The sequence below is a fragment of the Tamandua tetradactyla genome, chromosome 3 (assembly GCF_023851605.1).
Source record: "Tamandua tetradactyla isolate mTamTet1 chromosome 3, mTamTet1.pri, whole genome shotgun sequence".
NCBI classification, from domain to species: Eukaryota; Metazoa; Chordata; class Mammalia; order Pilosa; family Myrmecophagidae; genus Tamandua; species Tamandua tetradactyla.
Genome location: NC_135329.1, coordinates 13,286,892 through 13,302,311, shown reverse-complemented (window position 1 = coordinate 13,302,311; position 15,420 = coordinate 13,286,892). Strand labels below are relative to the sequence as shown.

Below are 15,420 nucleotides of genomic sequence, written 5' to 3'. Positions count from 1 at the left end.
GTTGGGTGTGTGCCTTACAGGCTGTGCGGGATTAAAGGGAAGGAAATAGAAGGTACAGCCTGATAAGACTGGGATTCTAACGAAAGCCTCCTGGTCAAAGTTAGGGTCCCAAACAGCTCACTTATAGGGTAAGGGCAAATGAGAAACAAACCGAGACACCATTCAGACAAGGACAATAAGGAAAGTGGCTTGTATCAACCTCAGTGCTCAGCACAGGAAAAAAATTAATCTCCTCAGAATTCATTACCACAAGCCAAATTCATATTATCTATTTAATATAAAATAACATTCCAGAGAATATAAATTAAAGTAGTCCCAGGTTGCCCATGCCTCCAGGCCACTGGCAGATGTAAATATAATCTTCTCTAGAGGCATCAACCCAGGCCTTAAAGATTTCCCAGACACAAAATTATGAGGGAGATAAACATCTCACAGCAATAAATTACAAAGTCACAAGGAAAGAAAGAGCAATAAATTAGGCTCAGCAGAAACACATGGAAGAAAGCAGGCCTACAAAATTCAGTTACTGAATTATTCAACACAAAATAAAAGATGAAAATATAATGTTTATAAATATAAAAGGAAAACTTGAAATTCTCTCCCATAAACAACAAGAGAACTGACTGGTAACAACCAAGATGACTTGCAAAAAAAAAAGGAAAAATAAATAAAAATATTATAATTAAAAACTCTGTAGGGCACTGCAACTGTGGCTCAGCGGCAGAATTCTTGCCTGCCATGCCAGAGACCCAGAGCCTGCCCAGGCAAAAAAAAGCAAAAACAAAAACAAAAAACAAAACTCTATGGCTGGAATAAGCATCAGAATAGACATAGCTAAAGAGAGAATTGGGAAATGGAAAGCTAGTCCTGAAGATATACCCAGAATACAGTTCAGAGAGACAGCTGAGAAAAATATGATAAAAAAGCAGCATAGAAAAAAAAGTGAAAAAGTCTAAAAAATCATTAGTTAGAGCTTCAGAAGGAGATAATAAAGAAAATGGAGAGAATATATGAAGTACAAAAGTATAATAGATAATAATTTTATAGAACTGAGCAAAGATACCAATTTCCAGATCCAGAAAGACTCATGAATTCCAAAAAGGATAAATAAAAAGAAATCTACACACCTAGACACACCATAATAGTGAAATTATAATATGCAGAGGAAATAGAGAGGATCTTAATAATAAAAGATAAACCACCTATAAGAGAATGGATTAGACTGACAGCTAATTGTTGACATCATCAACAATGACAGGAGCCAGAAAATGGTAGAATAGTATTTTCATTGTGCTAAGAGAAAAATATCTTCCAACTTAAAATTCTAACCCAGTAATACTATTAGAAAAGACAAAACCTGAGAAGGTTCAACTCACAGAAAGAGACAGTGATTCTAAATTTGTATGTATCCAGAAATATAGCTTCAAAGTATATAAAGCCAACTTTTATCACCTCAAAGAAAATTTGGCAAATGAGAGATTTCCATATACCTCTCTCAATAATTGACAGATCAAGCAGACAAAAACTTTAAATAAAGATATCAAATAGCAAAATTAACAAACTTGATCCAAAATACATTTTTTTAAGAACTGCACACAACTAGAGAGTACACATTCTCTTTCAGCATACAGGGAACAATTATCAAAATATTGTGCTACATTAATGCAAAGTGTTAATAATAGAGAAAACTGTGGGAGAGGGAGAGTGATTATATGGGAACTCTATATCTTCTGCATGATTTTTCTGTAAACTTACAACTCCTTTAATAAAAATAAATTAGGTTTTAAAAAATATGCTCGACCATAAAGTTAGTCTCAACAAATACTGAAGGGGTGGTTATGATACAAATCACATTATCTGACCACATTGTCTTTAACAAAATAAAATAAAAAGGAGATAACTAGAAATGAAATACCCCATTTATTTGGAAATTTTAGAACACACTTGTAAACAACTAAGGGCCAAAGAAGAAATAAAAATTGATTGAAAATACAGCACTGAAAAATAAAATACCATGTAACCAAACTGGAGAGATGCAGAAAGCAGCATAAAGAACTTACAGTCTTAAATGATTACATTAGAAAAGAAAAAGGCTGAGAATAAACCAAGCACCCAACTTTAAAAAGTTAGAAAAACAGAACACATCCAAAGAAAGCAGAAGGAAGAAAATGAGATCAATAAGAGATAACAAACTTAAATGGAATGGAGCCACAAAGACAAAATTTGGTTCTTTGAAAAGACCCAATTCCTGACAAGAATAATTAGGAAGACGAGAGAGAGAAAAAAAGGGAGAGAGAGAATAAATAATAAAAAAGAACAGAAAGGAGGAAGTACAATTGTAACACATAGTAAATGTTAAACATATAACAACAGGATATTGGTAATAGCCTTTCATCAATAAATTCGAAGTGCACAAATACTTGGAAAAATAAAACTTGCCAAACCAACTCAAGCAGATACAGAGAAACCTAATGTACTAAAACCTTAAAATAAAAAAAAATAAAAATATAAAAAGTGTGGGTTGGTTGGTAAGGAATTATTAACAAAATAGTAAACAACAAAGCCTGGTGAGTGTGACCAAAAATTAATGGAACACACAATTCCAGTCTTATACAAACACAACCTGAAAACAAAAACAAGGCAAAGCAAACAAAAAAGGAATACTCTCCCTTAAATCATTTTGAGACTGGCATAATGCTGATACCAAACAAGACAAAGACACTACACAAAGAAAAAAAATCATAGGCCTTTTACTATCGAATATAGATTTTTAAATCCTCATTTAAAATATGAGAAAACCTAATCTAGCAATGTTTTGGAAAGAAATATATATCATGACCAAATCAAGTTTATCCCAGAAATCTAAGGTTGGTTTAATATTAGAAAATCAAATAATGTAACTGATTACATTAAAAGATTTAAAGAGAAAGATCATAAGAAAATCTCATTAGATGCAGATAAAAATAAATAAAGCTCCATATTCATTCATGATAGCAAAAAAAACTTTAAACCCCCTTGGCAAAGGAGTAATGAAGGACATCTATTTAAAAAAATACAGCAACATCAAACACAATGATAAAATGTTGAAACATTCCCTAAAGAACAAGACAAGGATCCCCTTTTATCACCACCCCATTCCGTAAGTGCTGGAAGTTCAATTCAGTACAGCAAGAAAACAGAGAAACAAAGGGTGTACCAATTAGAAAGAAGAAAACAGCTGCAATTATAAGCATGTGACACACACACACACACACACACTGTAGAATCTATAGATAAATTATTGGTGTAAAAGAGTCTAGGAAGTTTACTGGATTAAAAAAAATCAAAATATACAAGCTAAAATGCAATTCCATACAACAGGAACAAACCACCATGGAACAGTATTTTTAAATGATTCCATTTATAATAGCACAGATTATAAAGTACTTAGGAACAAATTTAGCAAGTGATATGCAAAACCTTTATGGAAAAAAAATACAAAACTTCACTGAAAGCCATTAAAGAAGACCTAAACAAATGAGAGATATATGTCCTTGGAAAGGAAGGACTCCGTAATTTGATCTAAAATTGAGCTAAAATCTCAAAGCAAAAAGAAATCCCAGCAGTTACTGTGAAACCTGACAAGCTTATTCCAAATGTGTATGGACGTGCAAAAGCCAGGAAGGACTAAGATGTTTCTGAAGGTTGATAACAAGGTGTGTGTGTCTGGGGTAGGGAGAGGGAGTGGACAGGTCTCAGACTACTGATACCAAGTCTGGCTGTTATCCCTACTAGTTAAGAGAGCTACAGGGATAGAAAAACAGACCCCTGAATCAAAGGAGAGAGAGGCTAGCAACACTCCACTGCATAAAATGCACTTGATCTGCGACAACACAGGTATTGTAGATCTCTGGAGATCTGCAATCTCACAAATGGATACCCATATGAAAAGAGGGGAAAAAAATAAAAAGAATTAGCTCCAAATCAAATCCAGGTGGACTGACAATTTTAATGTGAAAGGCAAAACTGTAAGTTTTACAGAAAACAATATAGGACGATATCTTTACGATGTCTCTTTAAGGAAAAGTTTTCTTAAGACAAAAAAATGCAAACTGTAATGGAATAGACTGCTAATTTTGACTACGATGAAATTAAGAACCTGTTGCTCATCAAAGGACACCAAGACAAAGTAAAAAAGACCAGCCACAAACGAGGTAAAGTGCACCCTCATCTGTAATCTGGAAAACCAAGATAAAACCACAATGAGACACATCCATCAGACTGGCAAAAACTTTTACACCAAACGACTCCGCTACTGGGGAAGCAAGGAGCAAAGGAGCTGCTGGGGACCGCTGGGCGCCGCGGGGAAGCCGAGGATCGGCTGGGCCATGACCCGTCCAGCCCAGAGCTGCTTCTGCATGTGTGAGCATGTGTGTGCTCACGTACATGTGTGCGCACCACACAGCTTAGATAGGAGCGACAGGCAACCCAAATCCCACCAACTGCAGAACGAATAAACACTGTATTCCAATGGAAAACTAAATAACAGTAAGATACAGCAAACAATAAGTAAAACTAAATGTATATTATTTATGGGTGATAATATAAAGGAAAACAAGGGAATAATTACTACAAAATTCAACACTCACAACCTGTGGATGGGGGTACATGAAGAGGGCGGGGGGCCAGCCTGGGAAGGAATGCTCTCCTCCCCCCAACCCCAGAGGTGGGGAACACACATGCTTTATGATGATGCGAGCTACACAAGTTTTGTGAACACTCTTTATATTTAAACAGATATACTTCCAGTATCTTTTTAAAGGAATTATTAGCAATATTGAAGTGTGTAATCTTACCGGGATAAGAATGAGTCTGTCTGTTTGATGAAATTTCTGAAAGAGTATCCATGGAATCTGTCACTCTATGAATAAAACAAACAGTACACATCTCATTAGAAGTAGGCTGTCTTCAGATCTAAGATGGATTATTAACTGAGCTCAGACACCAACTATTACTTTGCTATTTCATTCATTCCACAAATGTTTACTGAGCACTGGGTGAGTGAGGAATGAGCTTCAATCTAGTACGGGAGACAGGCAGTAATCAAATAGAAGAGGAGGTCGTTTGCTAAGATCATTAGTACTGAAAAATCGATTTAGAGTGGATTCAGTCAGAAGGATGTAGTTTTGTTTCTTTGGAACTTCATCTCCGAAAGTGAAACTAAATAGCTGGAAAATAAGTTTACTTTATATCATATTTAACAGGTGTTAGCTTCTAATTGTAAAAATATGACTAATTGTTAAATTGAACAAAAAATAAAAGATGACTCGTTCTGTGTATGTATGTAATTATTCTGCTAACATGGTCTGGCTAATACAATTCAGTATGAGCTACTTCATATTTGACTTTAAGCATAAAGGTCACTTTCCCTATAGCTTTCCTTCATTTTTTTAATATTCAAATTATTCTCTTCTTTTTTTAATGCGGGCCCTGACAGCCTCGTTTTCATTTGACTGTCAACGGATCTGAACCGCCAAGCCTTCGCGTGTTTGTCATTCCTCCCACACAACTTTTCCCATCCAGAAATCCTGCAACGCTTGAAATTTCATCTCATAATTCATATGCATCATTTCTACAGAATACACAACATTTATCCACTGGTGAGAGACTGACGGAAACAAAGAAAGTAAGTTGAGGAAGAAGACGGATATTTGAATTCAATGAGGGATCGTTAAGCGGAACTGAATTTGGAAAGTGACCAGGTCTTCAGTAGTAAGTACCCCACCGCGAGCCTGAAACTACTGAGCGCTGAGCTGACGGGGACCGCTCGGGCAGTGCGTGCGCTGGGCCTCCGTGACTTTCCTGAGAGTGTCTGTGAAGTAGCAGTGACCGACTGACAGGTTAGCAGGAGGCGTTAACTAGATGAGAGCTGGGTGGTGCAAGGTGGGCCTGGAAGGCCGGCCACGCAGAGGAAATAACATGCGCACAGATTCTGGGGCAGACGTTTTAAAATGGAAAGAAAGGACAGGCCAGCTGCCCTGTGAGAGAGAGAGCGAGGTGAGCCCGACGGCCGCGCGCTCAAGACCACCGGGAAGTGGGACCTCGGTGAAGGCTCCTCCACCTCAGGGGTCAGCGGAGCCTCTGAAGAGCCACGAGGACGGCTCAGATCCAAACCCTACAGCATCGGGGCCACGTCTGTTTTATTTGCTCATAGAATGCCTAGCACAGCACAAAGCACTAAAAGACCCTTAATAGTATCTGACGATGATGAATGAAACAATCAGATGACAGGAAGACAGCTGGCTCGGGGAGCTGATCATTTAGACAGCCGGTCTCTAAGGTGGGGGCTGGGGGGATGACTGCCTTCAAAGGAAACCACCTTCCAGAGGCCAAACTGGAGAGAAGTGAAAAACATGCTCCATAAACAAAGAGAGAAAAAAAGATAAAACCATAACATAAAGAAGAAAAAGCTGTTACAGCACAGAGAAGCACTGAGCTAGGAATCAGATAGTGCATTTGATCAATACTTAACATGCCTGCAATATGCCAACTATGTTTCTGTGAGCAATGAGACTTGAAAGAATTCCAGTCCTCCTGAGTCAGAGACAAACAAAACTTATGACACTGAGGCAGTGTGTCAGGGAAGATATGCCCAAAGTAATACGAAAACAGATAAGACCAGGTGGTGACTCAGCATGGACTTGACTCTCAAATCTATAATTTGCTAGACAGTCCTGGGGAAAGTTCACTGGCCTCTTCTGGCCATCACATTCTGATTGTAGACTACCTGGGTTCAAGTTCCTGCTTGGCAGCTGTGCACACCTGCATACCTTACTTTCCTCGGCAGCTGTGCACACCTGCATACCTTACTTTCCTCGGCAGCTGTGCACACCTGCATACCTTACTTTCCTCGGCAGCTGTGCACACCTGCATACCTTACTTTCCCCGGCAGCTGTGCACACCTGCATACCTTACTTTCCCCGGCAGCTGTGCACACCTGCATACCTTACTTTCCTCGGCAGCTGTGCACACCTGCATACCTTACTTTCCCCGGCAGCTGTGCACACCTGCATACCTTACTTTCCCCGGCAGCTGTGCACACCTGCATACCTTACTTTCCTCGGCAGCTGTCCACACCTGCATACCTTACTTTCCCCGGCAGCTGTGCACACCTGCATACCTTACTTTCCCCGGCAGCTGTGCACACCTGCATACCTTACTTTCCCCGGCAGCTGTGCACACCTGCATACCTTACTTTCCCCGGCAGCTGTGCACACCTGCATACCTTACTTTCCTCGGCAGCTGTCCACACCTGCATACCTTACTTTCCCCGGCAGCTGTGCACACCTGCATACCTTACTTTCCCCGGCAGCTGTGCACACCTGCATACCTTACTTTCCCCGGCAGCTGTGCACACCTGCATACCTTACTTTCCTCGGCAGCTGTGCACACCTGCATACCTCACTTTCCTGGGTGTGAGAGGGATAAATTCGACAGCACAGGGAGGTGCAGAGGTTACAAAAGCTGATGCACATAAAACACTTTAAAACAGGGCCTGGCACCTGTGAGCATTAGTCATGAGCTATCACTTCTTTTTATTTAGAAAATGACCATAAAAATAGAACAAGCTGTCCAAAATCAAGGACTTAGAAAGAAAATCACCATCACCACCCTGGGTTGAGTCCAGACTGAACACCATTAACTAGTCATCTGACTTTCTCTCTTAAGACTTGTTTCCCTACCTGCCAAATGGCCACGACCACAACACCTGCCTCACTGGGTTCGGGCGTTAACGATACGTGCATCCGAAGTACAATGCACAGTGCCTGCTACTGACTAAATGCTCAGTAAAATGTAAGAGACATTGCTATTTTTTTTCAGCTTACCTGACTAAATTACTTATTAGGGTCAAATGTTTAAAACCTACAAAAAATTTATGTTAAGTACTATATTATCATAAATAGTAAGAATTCTACCAAATACATCAAAGAAGAAGAGAATCAGTCAATACAAAAAGTGCATGTAGGGGTGGGCCGCGGTGGCTCAGCGGGCAAAGTGCTTGCCTGCTATGCCGGAGGACCTCGGTTCGATTCCCGGCCCCAGCCCATGTAACAAAAACGGAGAAACAGAATACAATAAAAACAAGAAAATGTTTAAAAGATGTTTCCCTTTCTTCCTTCCTTCCTTCCTTCTATCCTTCCTTCCTTCTAAAAAAAAAAAAAAAAAAAAAAAAAAAAAAAAAAGTGCATGTAATTATTCAGTAAGGAAAACGAACTAAGGACCAAAATAGATATAAAAACTGTTGTATTTGCCAGGAGGTAGTCACAATTTTTGCTTGCAATAGATTTCACTGAAAACAAAACCCAAGAGAAATGCAAATTTATCCCAGGTGCCCAAAAAAAGAAAACAGTAAATATATTATTAAAGCATAGACAATATTAAGGAAAAATCGCTACAAGAAAGTCTGAACTATTATATATGAATATTTGTTGAGAGTATCTAGTCCCACCCAATTTTTTGGTGCTTTTGTTGGAAGGGAGCTAGAAGAGGCTCTACTGTGTGACAGCAGAACTGTTACGAGTGTGATTATCACATATATGCTATTTCTTATTTAAAGATCATCCTATTTCCCATCCACTGGAAAGCATACCAAGCCAACTTCTTACAGCACATAAGAGAAGTCATTTCACATAATGGTCCCTAAAATTTCATGAGTTCTTGTTTCTGCTCAACTTATTTTTTAAAGCCAGAGTGAACTGGTACAAAAGCGTCCTATCTTAGGAAGAAACACCGATGAGGTATATCATATATAAATCCTGAAGCTTCACTTCCCCACAAAGATCTCCTGCCTATCTATTTTTGAAAACTTAAGAAATGAGAGGAAAAAGCCATTTTGGTTCCATTAGGTTTGTAGGAGAATGAATGGGGTGCCTGCTGGCAGGAAATTTAATGTACTTAAGATGTGACTGAAGCAATCAGAGAGCATTTTTACTTTTGTTTGCATGACAGATTAAGCTTGCTGCTCTCACTGTTCTTAGCTCAAACGCCGTTTCTAATAGCCTACATGTACTCATAGGGTTTGCAAATGAGGAATAAAGGTTTCTTAAAATTGCAAATCCTCCATAAAGCCAATTTAGTTTTCTATGAGTCTTCCTCTCTGAACAAGGTGGTTGGTTAACCCCTTTGGAAGAAGACACGAGCATGTTTTGAATGTAGAATTAGGGACCAACTAAAAACCACTACAAATTACAAAAAAAAAAAAAAAAAGTTCCTGTGAATAGCCATAAATTCCATTTGTCTTACCTCTGCACTCTGGATGGAGGAGCAAATATTCCATATCTTGGAGAACAACTGAAATACTGCACACCTCCAACGGAGCCGTCGTTCTTCCCGTGAGGTTTCTCGAGCTCTATACCATACCAGCACCCTAGAACGGGAATACTAGACTTTAACAGCATCTGCACTTTATTCAGAATTGTTACGCAGTTATGCAAAACCGAAGTCTAGATGGTCTAACGTTTTCACAAATAGCTAGAATGATGGAAGATCATCATGATCATTAGACTTCCAAATGATAATGTAATGAAAATAAAATCTGAAAATTTGAAAAGTGATCAGGAATAACATTTTACAAGCATAACTGCAGAGTAACACATTAAGGGAGGAAAATAAAATGCACAAACACACATTTGAAAAGGATCAGCTATTATGCAGGTAGTATATGACCAAAATTATGTAAAATCTATAATGAATAAGAAACTGTCCTTTACTTGATAATATACATGTTTAAGAGAAAAAAGTGTAGCAGACTACTGAGAGGGATAAAGCATAAAACGAATATGCAATCTTTTTATTATATGCTAATATTAGTACATCACAAACTGTTCTTAAATAATTAAAGGATGAAAATAATATGGAAAATACCACTAGACATCACGATGACTCTCTGCTTTTATTTGTATTATTATTTCATCTAGAATAGAAAGAAAAATCATTTTAACCTAAATGAAAAGAATTTAGGTGAGCTAACAGGAAGCTAACAGGAAGCATTTTCTAAAAGGCTTTTAAGTATTTAAAAGGGCCCACTCTGAGGGCAGTAATAGGATTTCCCTTTCCTAGAGAGCCTAAAATTAAGGTAATGAGGTGCTTTTAGTATCGTTCCACCCAATATTAGGGAAATGGGCAAACATTCCCAGAGCAACGATTCTGGAATTAAGGGTGTCTCAAGACCAGTCAAAAGTGCCTAATAGTCCATCCATTTGCAATTCAAAAGGAGGGTAGTGTCATAATTTATTTAGTCCCTTTCAATCAGTACCAAATAAAAAATAAGGACAAAGATTTTGATAAACTTATTGCAAATTCCAAATACAAAACTATTGGTTTCTTTCAGATTATCAGTTCGAAGAGACAATTATATAACCTCTAAAAAAGCCAACCTAGAAGCTCTTAATTTTTTTTCTCTCATATTCAAAAAGATGGCGTCTGAACCCATTCCACGTATTGGGGGGTTTGGGTTACATGACTAACGCATGACCAGTGCACTTTATATGCTACAGCCAGGTACAGGACGGTATCTGCAAACCCCCTGCCTAGCCGCACGACGGCTCTGAAAACAGGTATAAGCCAGGTTGGTCTGGTTGCTATTGTTATTTCTCAGAATGCCACGGTTATAATTGTTCAAGTTTTATTTCCTTCTGCCTTTAATGCTTTCCTAAGTAATTTTTGCATTTTCCCACTTGAATTTACTGTATAACTGATTTTGGTGTTCTAAAATATTCCATCTCTTAAAAACGTGTAACATAACAAATACAATAGACACATGTTAACAATAGTGATGACACACTGTCTGGTAGTAGTGTGGTATGGATATTTTCCCATTTAAATGTGAATTTCCTTTCAGAGGTGGCGCTGATAAAAATGCTAAAGAGGTGACACATGACCTATCTTAAGTCTAGATCTTATAATTTCTTAAAAGCCTAGATACTATCACTGTTCTGTAGAGTCGTTTGGTCTAAATTTTGATGACACAAGAAACACCTTCCTCAAGGGCAAAATAACTTTAACAGATAAAGTTTCCAACTTTACATTGATTTATTACTTTCCAAATTTCTAAATACTTTACCTTAGGAATTTAAAAATTAAAAGTCAGTCTAAAAAGATGAATTGTATCCTAAGAATCAAATCATTCCAGGCTTAATAAAGCGAGAGAAAGGGAACTCAAAAGACATTGTAAAAAATAACCTAACCTCTGGGATCCCTAAGTTTTTATTTGAGAATATTACTAAGAACATCCTAACTAATCTCAATCACTACCTGGAGACTTGAGAGAAACATGAATTATACAACGCACAACCTATCTCAAATCAAATAGTTGGACTGCAATTAAAAGTCGTACAAATGAAACAGTGTATTGGGAGACAATTCTCCACCGCTCCTTCACATTTCTGCACATCTCATAGGTTGCCTTTATTCTGGACCATCTTTTCACAGATGTTTGTACAGGGGAGAGTAGTGGGGGACAGACACACTGCCTCCCTCCAGAGCCAAGCACAAGCATGCTTATTGTTTGGGATAAAAGTCCAGGTTCGTCTCCTGTGATGTAAACCAGGGACTGCAGGTGCTGCCTCATGCTCTTGGCCCAGGGAACGAGTACAGGAAAACGCTGCTCAGGCTAGGCCAGTGCAGTGAGTCGTAACGTCCTTCCTCTCTGAACCGTGAGTCTCGTGTCTTCTACCAACACACATGTGACTGCAGCAGACTAACTCGTTAGGGGTAGAATCTCAGATCTTTCACAGTTCTTGACAAAATGTTACAAACTTTGGGGGAAAAAAATCAAATTTCTAGGTAACATTTTCCTAAAATGCTGCAATGCCACCATGTGTCAAAATAGCATATTGCTATTTCAAACATATAGAACATCGTTTCATTCAACTGGCTTCTATTTGAAACTACACTCAATGAAGGGCAAAAGAAAGATAATTTTTAGTTCTGGAAACACAACAGTAAATCCAGATTAGAATGAATATGTAAATACACAATTTTTTTTTCCATTTTCCTCAGAATTATTTTGCTTGTTTTCCTCTCTAAGCCACTATGTGAAAAGCTATACAATTGCTTCTTATCTATTGCTTTTAGAAATTATCCTTGGCAAAAATCTAGCCCTAAAATGTTCTCCCTTTTATTTAGCACACATATTCAGTGAGAATAAAATCAGCGAGTGACAACTAATTTTAACATAGACAATGTAAACCACAACTGGCAAGAAAAAATGTATAGATAACAGTCAAACTGTATAAAACACGGTGAATTTTAACATTTTCTGTGTCACATCATACACAAGAACTGTTAATCAAGAATTCTTTATAGTTGAATTTTATTGACATGTAAAATTTTAAACCTTTCGAATTTAAACTGAGCAACGATGATACAGGTTAAGTTACCTGGAGCAAAGTTTGTTGTCCCAAAAAACTTAATGGTACCAATTCTCTGGCCTACCACCAGCACCCTATCTCCAAGCTGCAGTTCTCCTTCACAACGTGTATTACTTGCTACAGATGTTGCTGAGGAATTCAGACCTGTTTAGTTCGTTGATGGTGGAAAGGGAGAGAGCAGAAAAAGGGGAGAAAAAACAAAACAAACAAAACTTAAAAAGCACATTAGCAAAAAAAATCATCATGTATTCCAGCCAGTACAATTTGTTGAAGATTTCTATATTTGATGCCTTTCAATTATACACATCATCTGTAACTGTGTTTTGCACATGTAAGGTGAAGTTACTCAAAGGGAATATGAAGGATTTCATGAGAAAATTATTGCCAGAGGTAAGCGTGGAATTTAACACAACCTGATGCCCAATACAGTAATATCAACTCTACCAGGATTGCCTGGCTCTCCCTCGACCAGAACAGGGGTGACGAAAATTTTTCTGTGAAGTGCTAGGTAATAAATATTTTAGGCTTTGCAAACTATTCGGTCTCTATCATAACTGCTCTGATCTGCCACTGCAGCACAAAAGCAGCCAAAGAGAATACATAAAAAAACGGGCACGGCCATCTTTCAATACAACATTATTTGCAAAAAAAAGGCAGTAGATCAGATTTGGCCTGTAGGCCACAGTCTGCCAATCTCCGTTCTAGGGAAATGCTGGAATGACAGTAGTTCACCGGAACTCAGTGTAAACAATACATATAGCAATGTGAGTCGAATGTACAATTGCTAGAAGGTTCTAATCATCACAAACTGATTTCCTTATTAGGAATAAAACCACTCTCCTCCCAGCTAGATTCAAACCCAAACCCTGAAATGCCCAATATTAAATAACAGAAGTACTAGAGAAATACTGTCTCTAGAAAGCTGTTCAAACCCAACAGCCAAAAGAGAAGAGATGGTCCCTAGATTCTTCTCCCATCAGTACATGGTCAGAGATTTGACCAGCTGTCATCTGGACGGCTCAGAGAACCCCAGATGAGGGCATGGGAATGGCACGTTGCATTGTGAATGGGGGAGAAATGCAAGCATGAAGGAACACTGAAAATGAAGGAACATAAACCCACGGAGAAGGGAGATGTGGTTGAAGTGCTCCACCCAAAAGTTCCAGATTCTTGAACAACTACTGTTTTCACAGTACTTCATAGTTTTAAAAAGTACTCTGCACATAAATTGCAAGGATAAATGATAAGATATAAACTCAGGAATTACCTAAGACAGTGTTCACAGCTGGTAGATGGCAGCCTAAGACTGAAGCAGAGACCCTGAGATCAGAACTCCTCAGGTCTGTCCCCAGCTGTCTGTGGACAGCGGGCCAAGGGAGGCAAGTTCAAGAATGAGATACCCAGACCTTCTCTCTCTGCTCCCCCACTCCCCTGATCGCTTCTTTCGGCTCCTCTTTTCTCCAGAATTCTTTATCCTCAACTTTCCATTAGTATCTACTCTCTGCAGTATTCATCTCCCTCAAGTACAAAATTACAGAAAAAGTGGAATGTCCACTCCTTCTAGAATAATTTCTTAAGGTAATATCTCTGAGGTTTCAAACAAGGACTTCTACTCACTTATCTCCATGTTCGTTCACACACACACTCACTCTCTTAGAAGGTCCTCTTTCTCTCTCTAACTGATAGCTTTCTTTATCATCACTATTTTTAAGTCTACATACCCCTCACATTTATAAAAAGACAAAATATTAAAATACAGAAGCATATTAAAACTTCTTATAAAAGATAAAGGGTAAAAAAAAAAGTGAACTCCATGACCACATATAAATTTTAAAGTCAAATCAATGTCAAAAGCTCAAATACCAAATGAAGTGTCTTTAAAATATAAAGACGATGAGGACACAGAGGATTGCTGCATCACTGCATCCTCTCACCTCAGCGACCCTGTGTGGTCAGGGACCAGGGACTCACCTCCCTAAGCCCTGGCTCCCTCGTTCGTAAAATATTAATACCCCTGGATTTATTTTGAGAATTAAAATAATGTATATAAATACCTAGCAGAGCATCTGAAATAGTAAGTGTACAAAAATGCTGTTGTTATTATCCATAGGTTTAGATTAGAGAAGAGATAAGTAAAGAAAGATAATAAAACATGATGGTTTCCAAGTACGTGAGGCTCTGTCACAAAGCTCTGAAATGAACGCTAAAGGAATGGAGGCTTTAGATACATGGGAAGTCATCAGGCAAGATGAGGAGAATGGCATGGACAGCAGGAGGAAGGAGAGAAATCAAAGTACGCTTCCAAGAGGTGGGAACTGAGCGGGAAGCAGACAGGAGTGCAAGTACTTCAGCCTGACTGAAGTAGAGGTTCCTTCTGCATGTTTACAAGCAGCAGATCTACTTACAAACAAACCAAGATAAAAAGCACCAAGAAAGCCTGGTAGAAAACGCCATAGATACCAGCACTGGCTCTAGACGCGACAGAGGGGCCCTTGCGCACAGCCCTCTTGGCGCAGCTACTAGCGTTCCCCTCCCTGGGGTGGCTCCGTCTGTGTTCCAGAGAAGACGCAGAAGAAGAGCTGCTGACGGATCCAAGCAGAGCAACTACAGCAGGTAAACAACAAGAATATAGCAGAGGGTGGAAAATAAGAAAAGAAATGGACAAGCTGCTTTTCCAGGCAAACCGTTCTGAAACTCTTGTTGCACTTCCTCAACTGAGGATCATCTTGTTGTTAGATGCCTGATTTCATCCAAATTTGTTGCAGGTCATACCTAGATGACTGTATAACCCAAACAACAGTATTTTAAGAATTCACACTATAAAATCATAATCTTATATAGGGTAATGTCATCAACATCAGCTAACTTAAACTGGCTACCTAACTTAACCAGCACTGTCTCCAACCACTCATTTTAGATAAGAAAGTAGAGTTCTATCTAATTTATTCTTTTGTTTGTTTTCTGTTGCTGTTGTCCTATCTAATTTAAAAACAAAAAACCTATTAATGAC

General features: G+C 38.5%; 1 protein-coding gene across 9 annotated transcripts in view; it reads right to left on the bottom strand.

Annotated features, from left to right (window-relative positions):
- The window catches only part of CLIP4 (CAP-Gly domain containing linker protein family member 4), an 82,372-nt gene that overhangs the window by 8,423 nt on the left and 58,529 nt on the right, over window positions 1-15,420 (bottom strand). For 8 of the 9 annotated variants that reach the window (XM_077152505.1, XM_077152502.1, XM_077152501.1 and 5 more), the window contains 3 exons: window positions 12,420-12,554; window positions 9,283-9,406; window positions 4,836-4,900 (listed from right to left, as the gene is read on the bottom strand). In XM_077152505.1, coding sequence (XP_077008620.1) covers window positions 4,836-4,900; window positions 9,283-9,406; window positions 12,420-12,554 — 324 coding nt within the window. Of the gene's footprint in view, window positions 1-4,835; window positions 4,901-9,282; window positions 9,407-12,419; window positions 12,555-14,870; window positions 15,015-15,420 lie in introns of all 9 variants that reach the window. The other variant, XM_077152510.1, reaches the window with a different exon arrangement.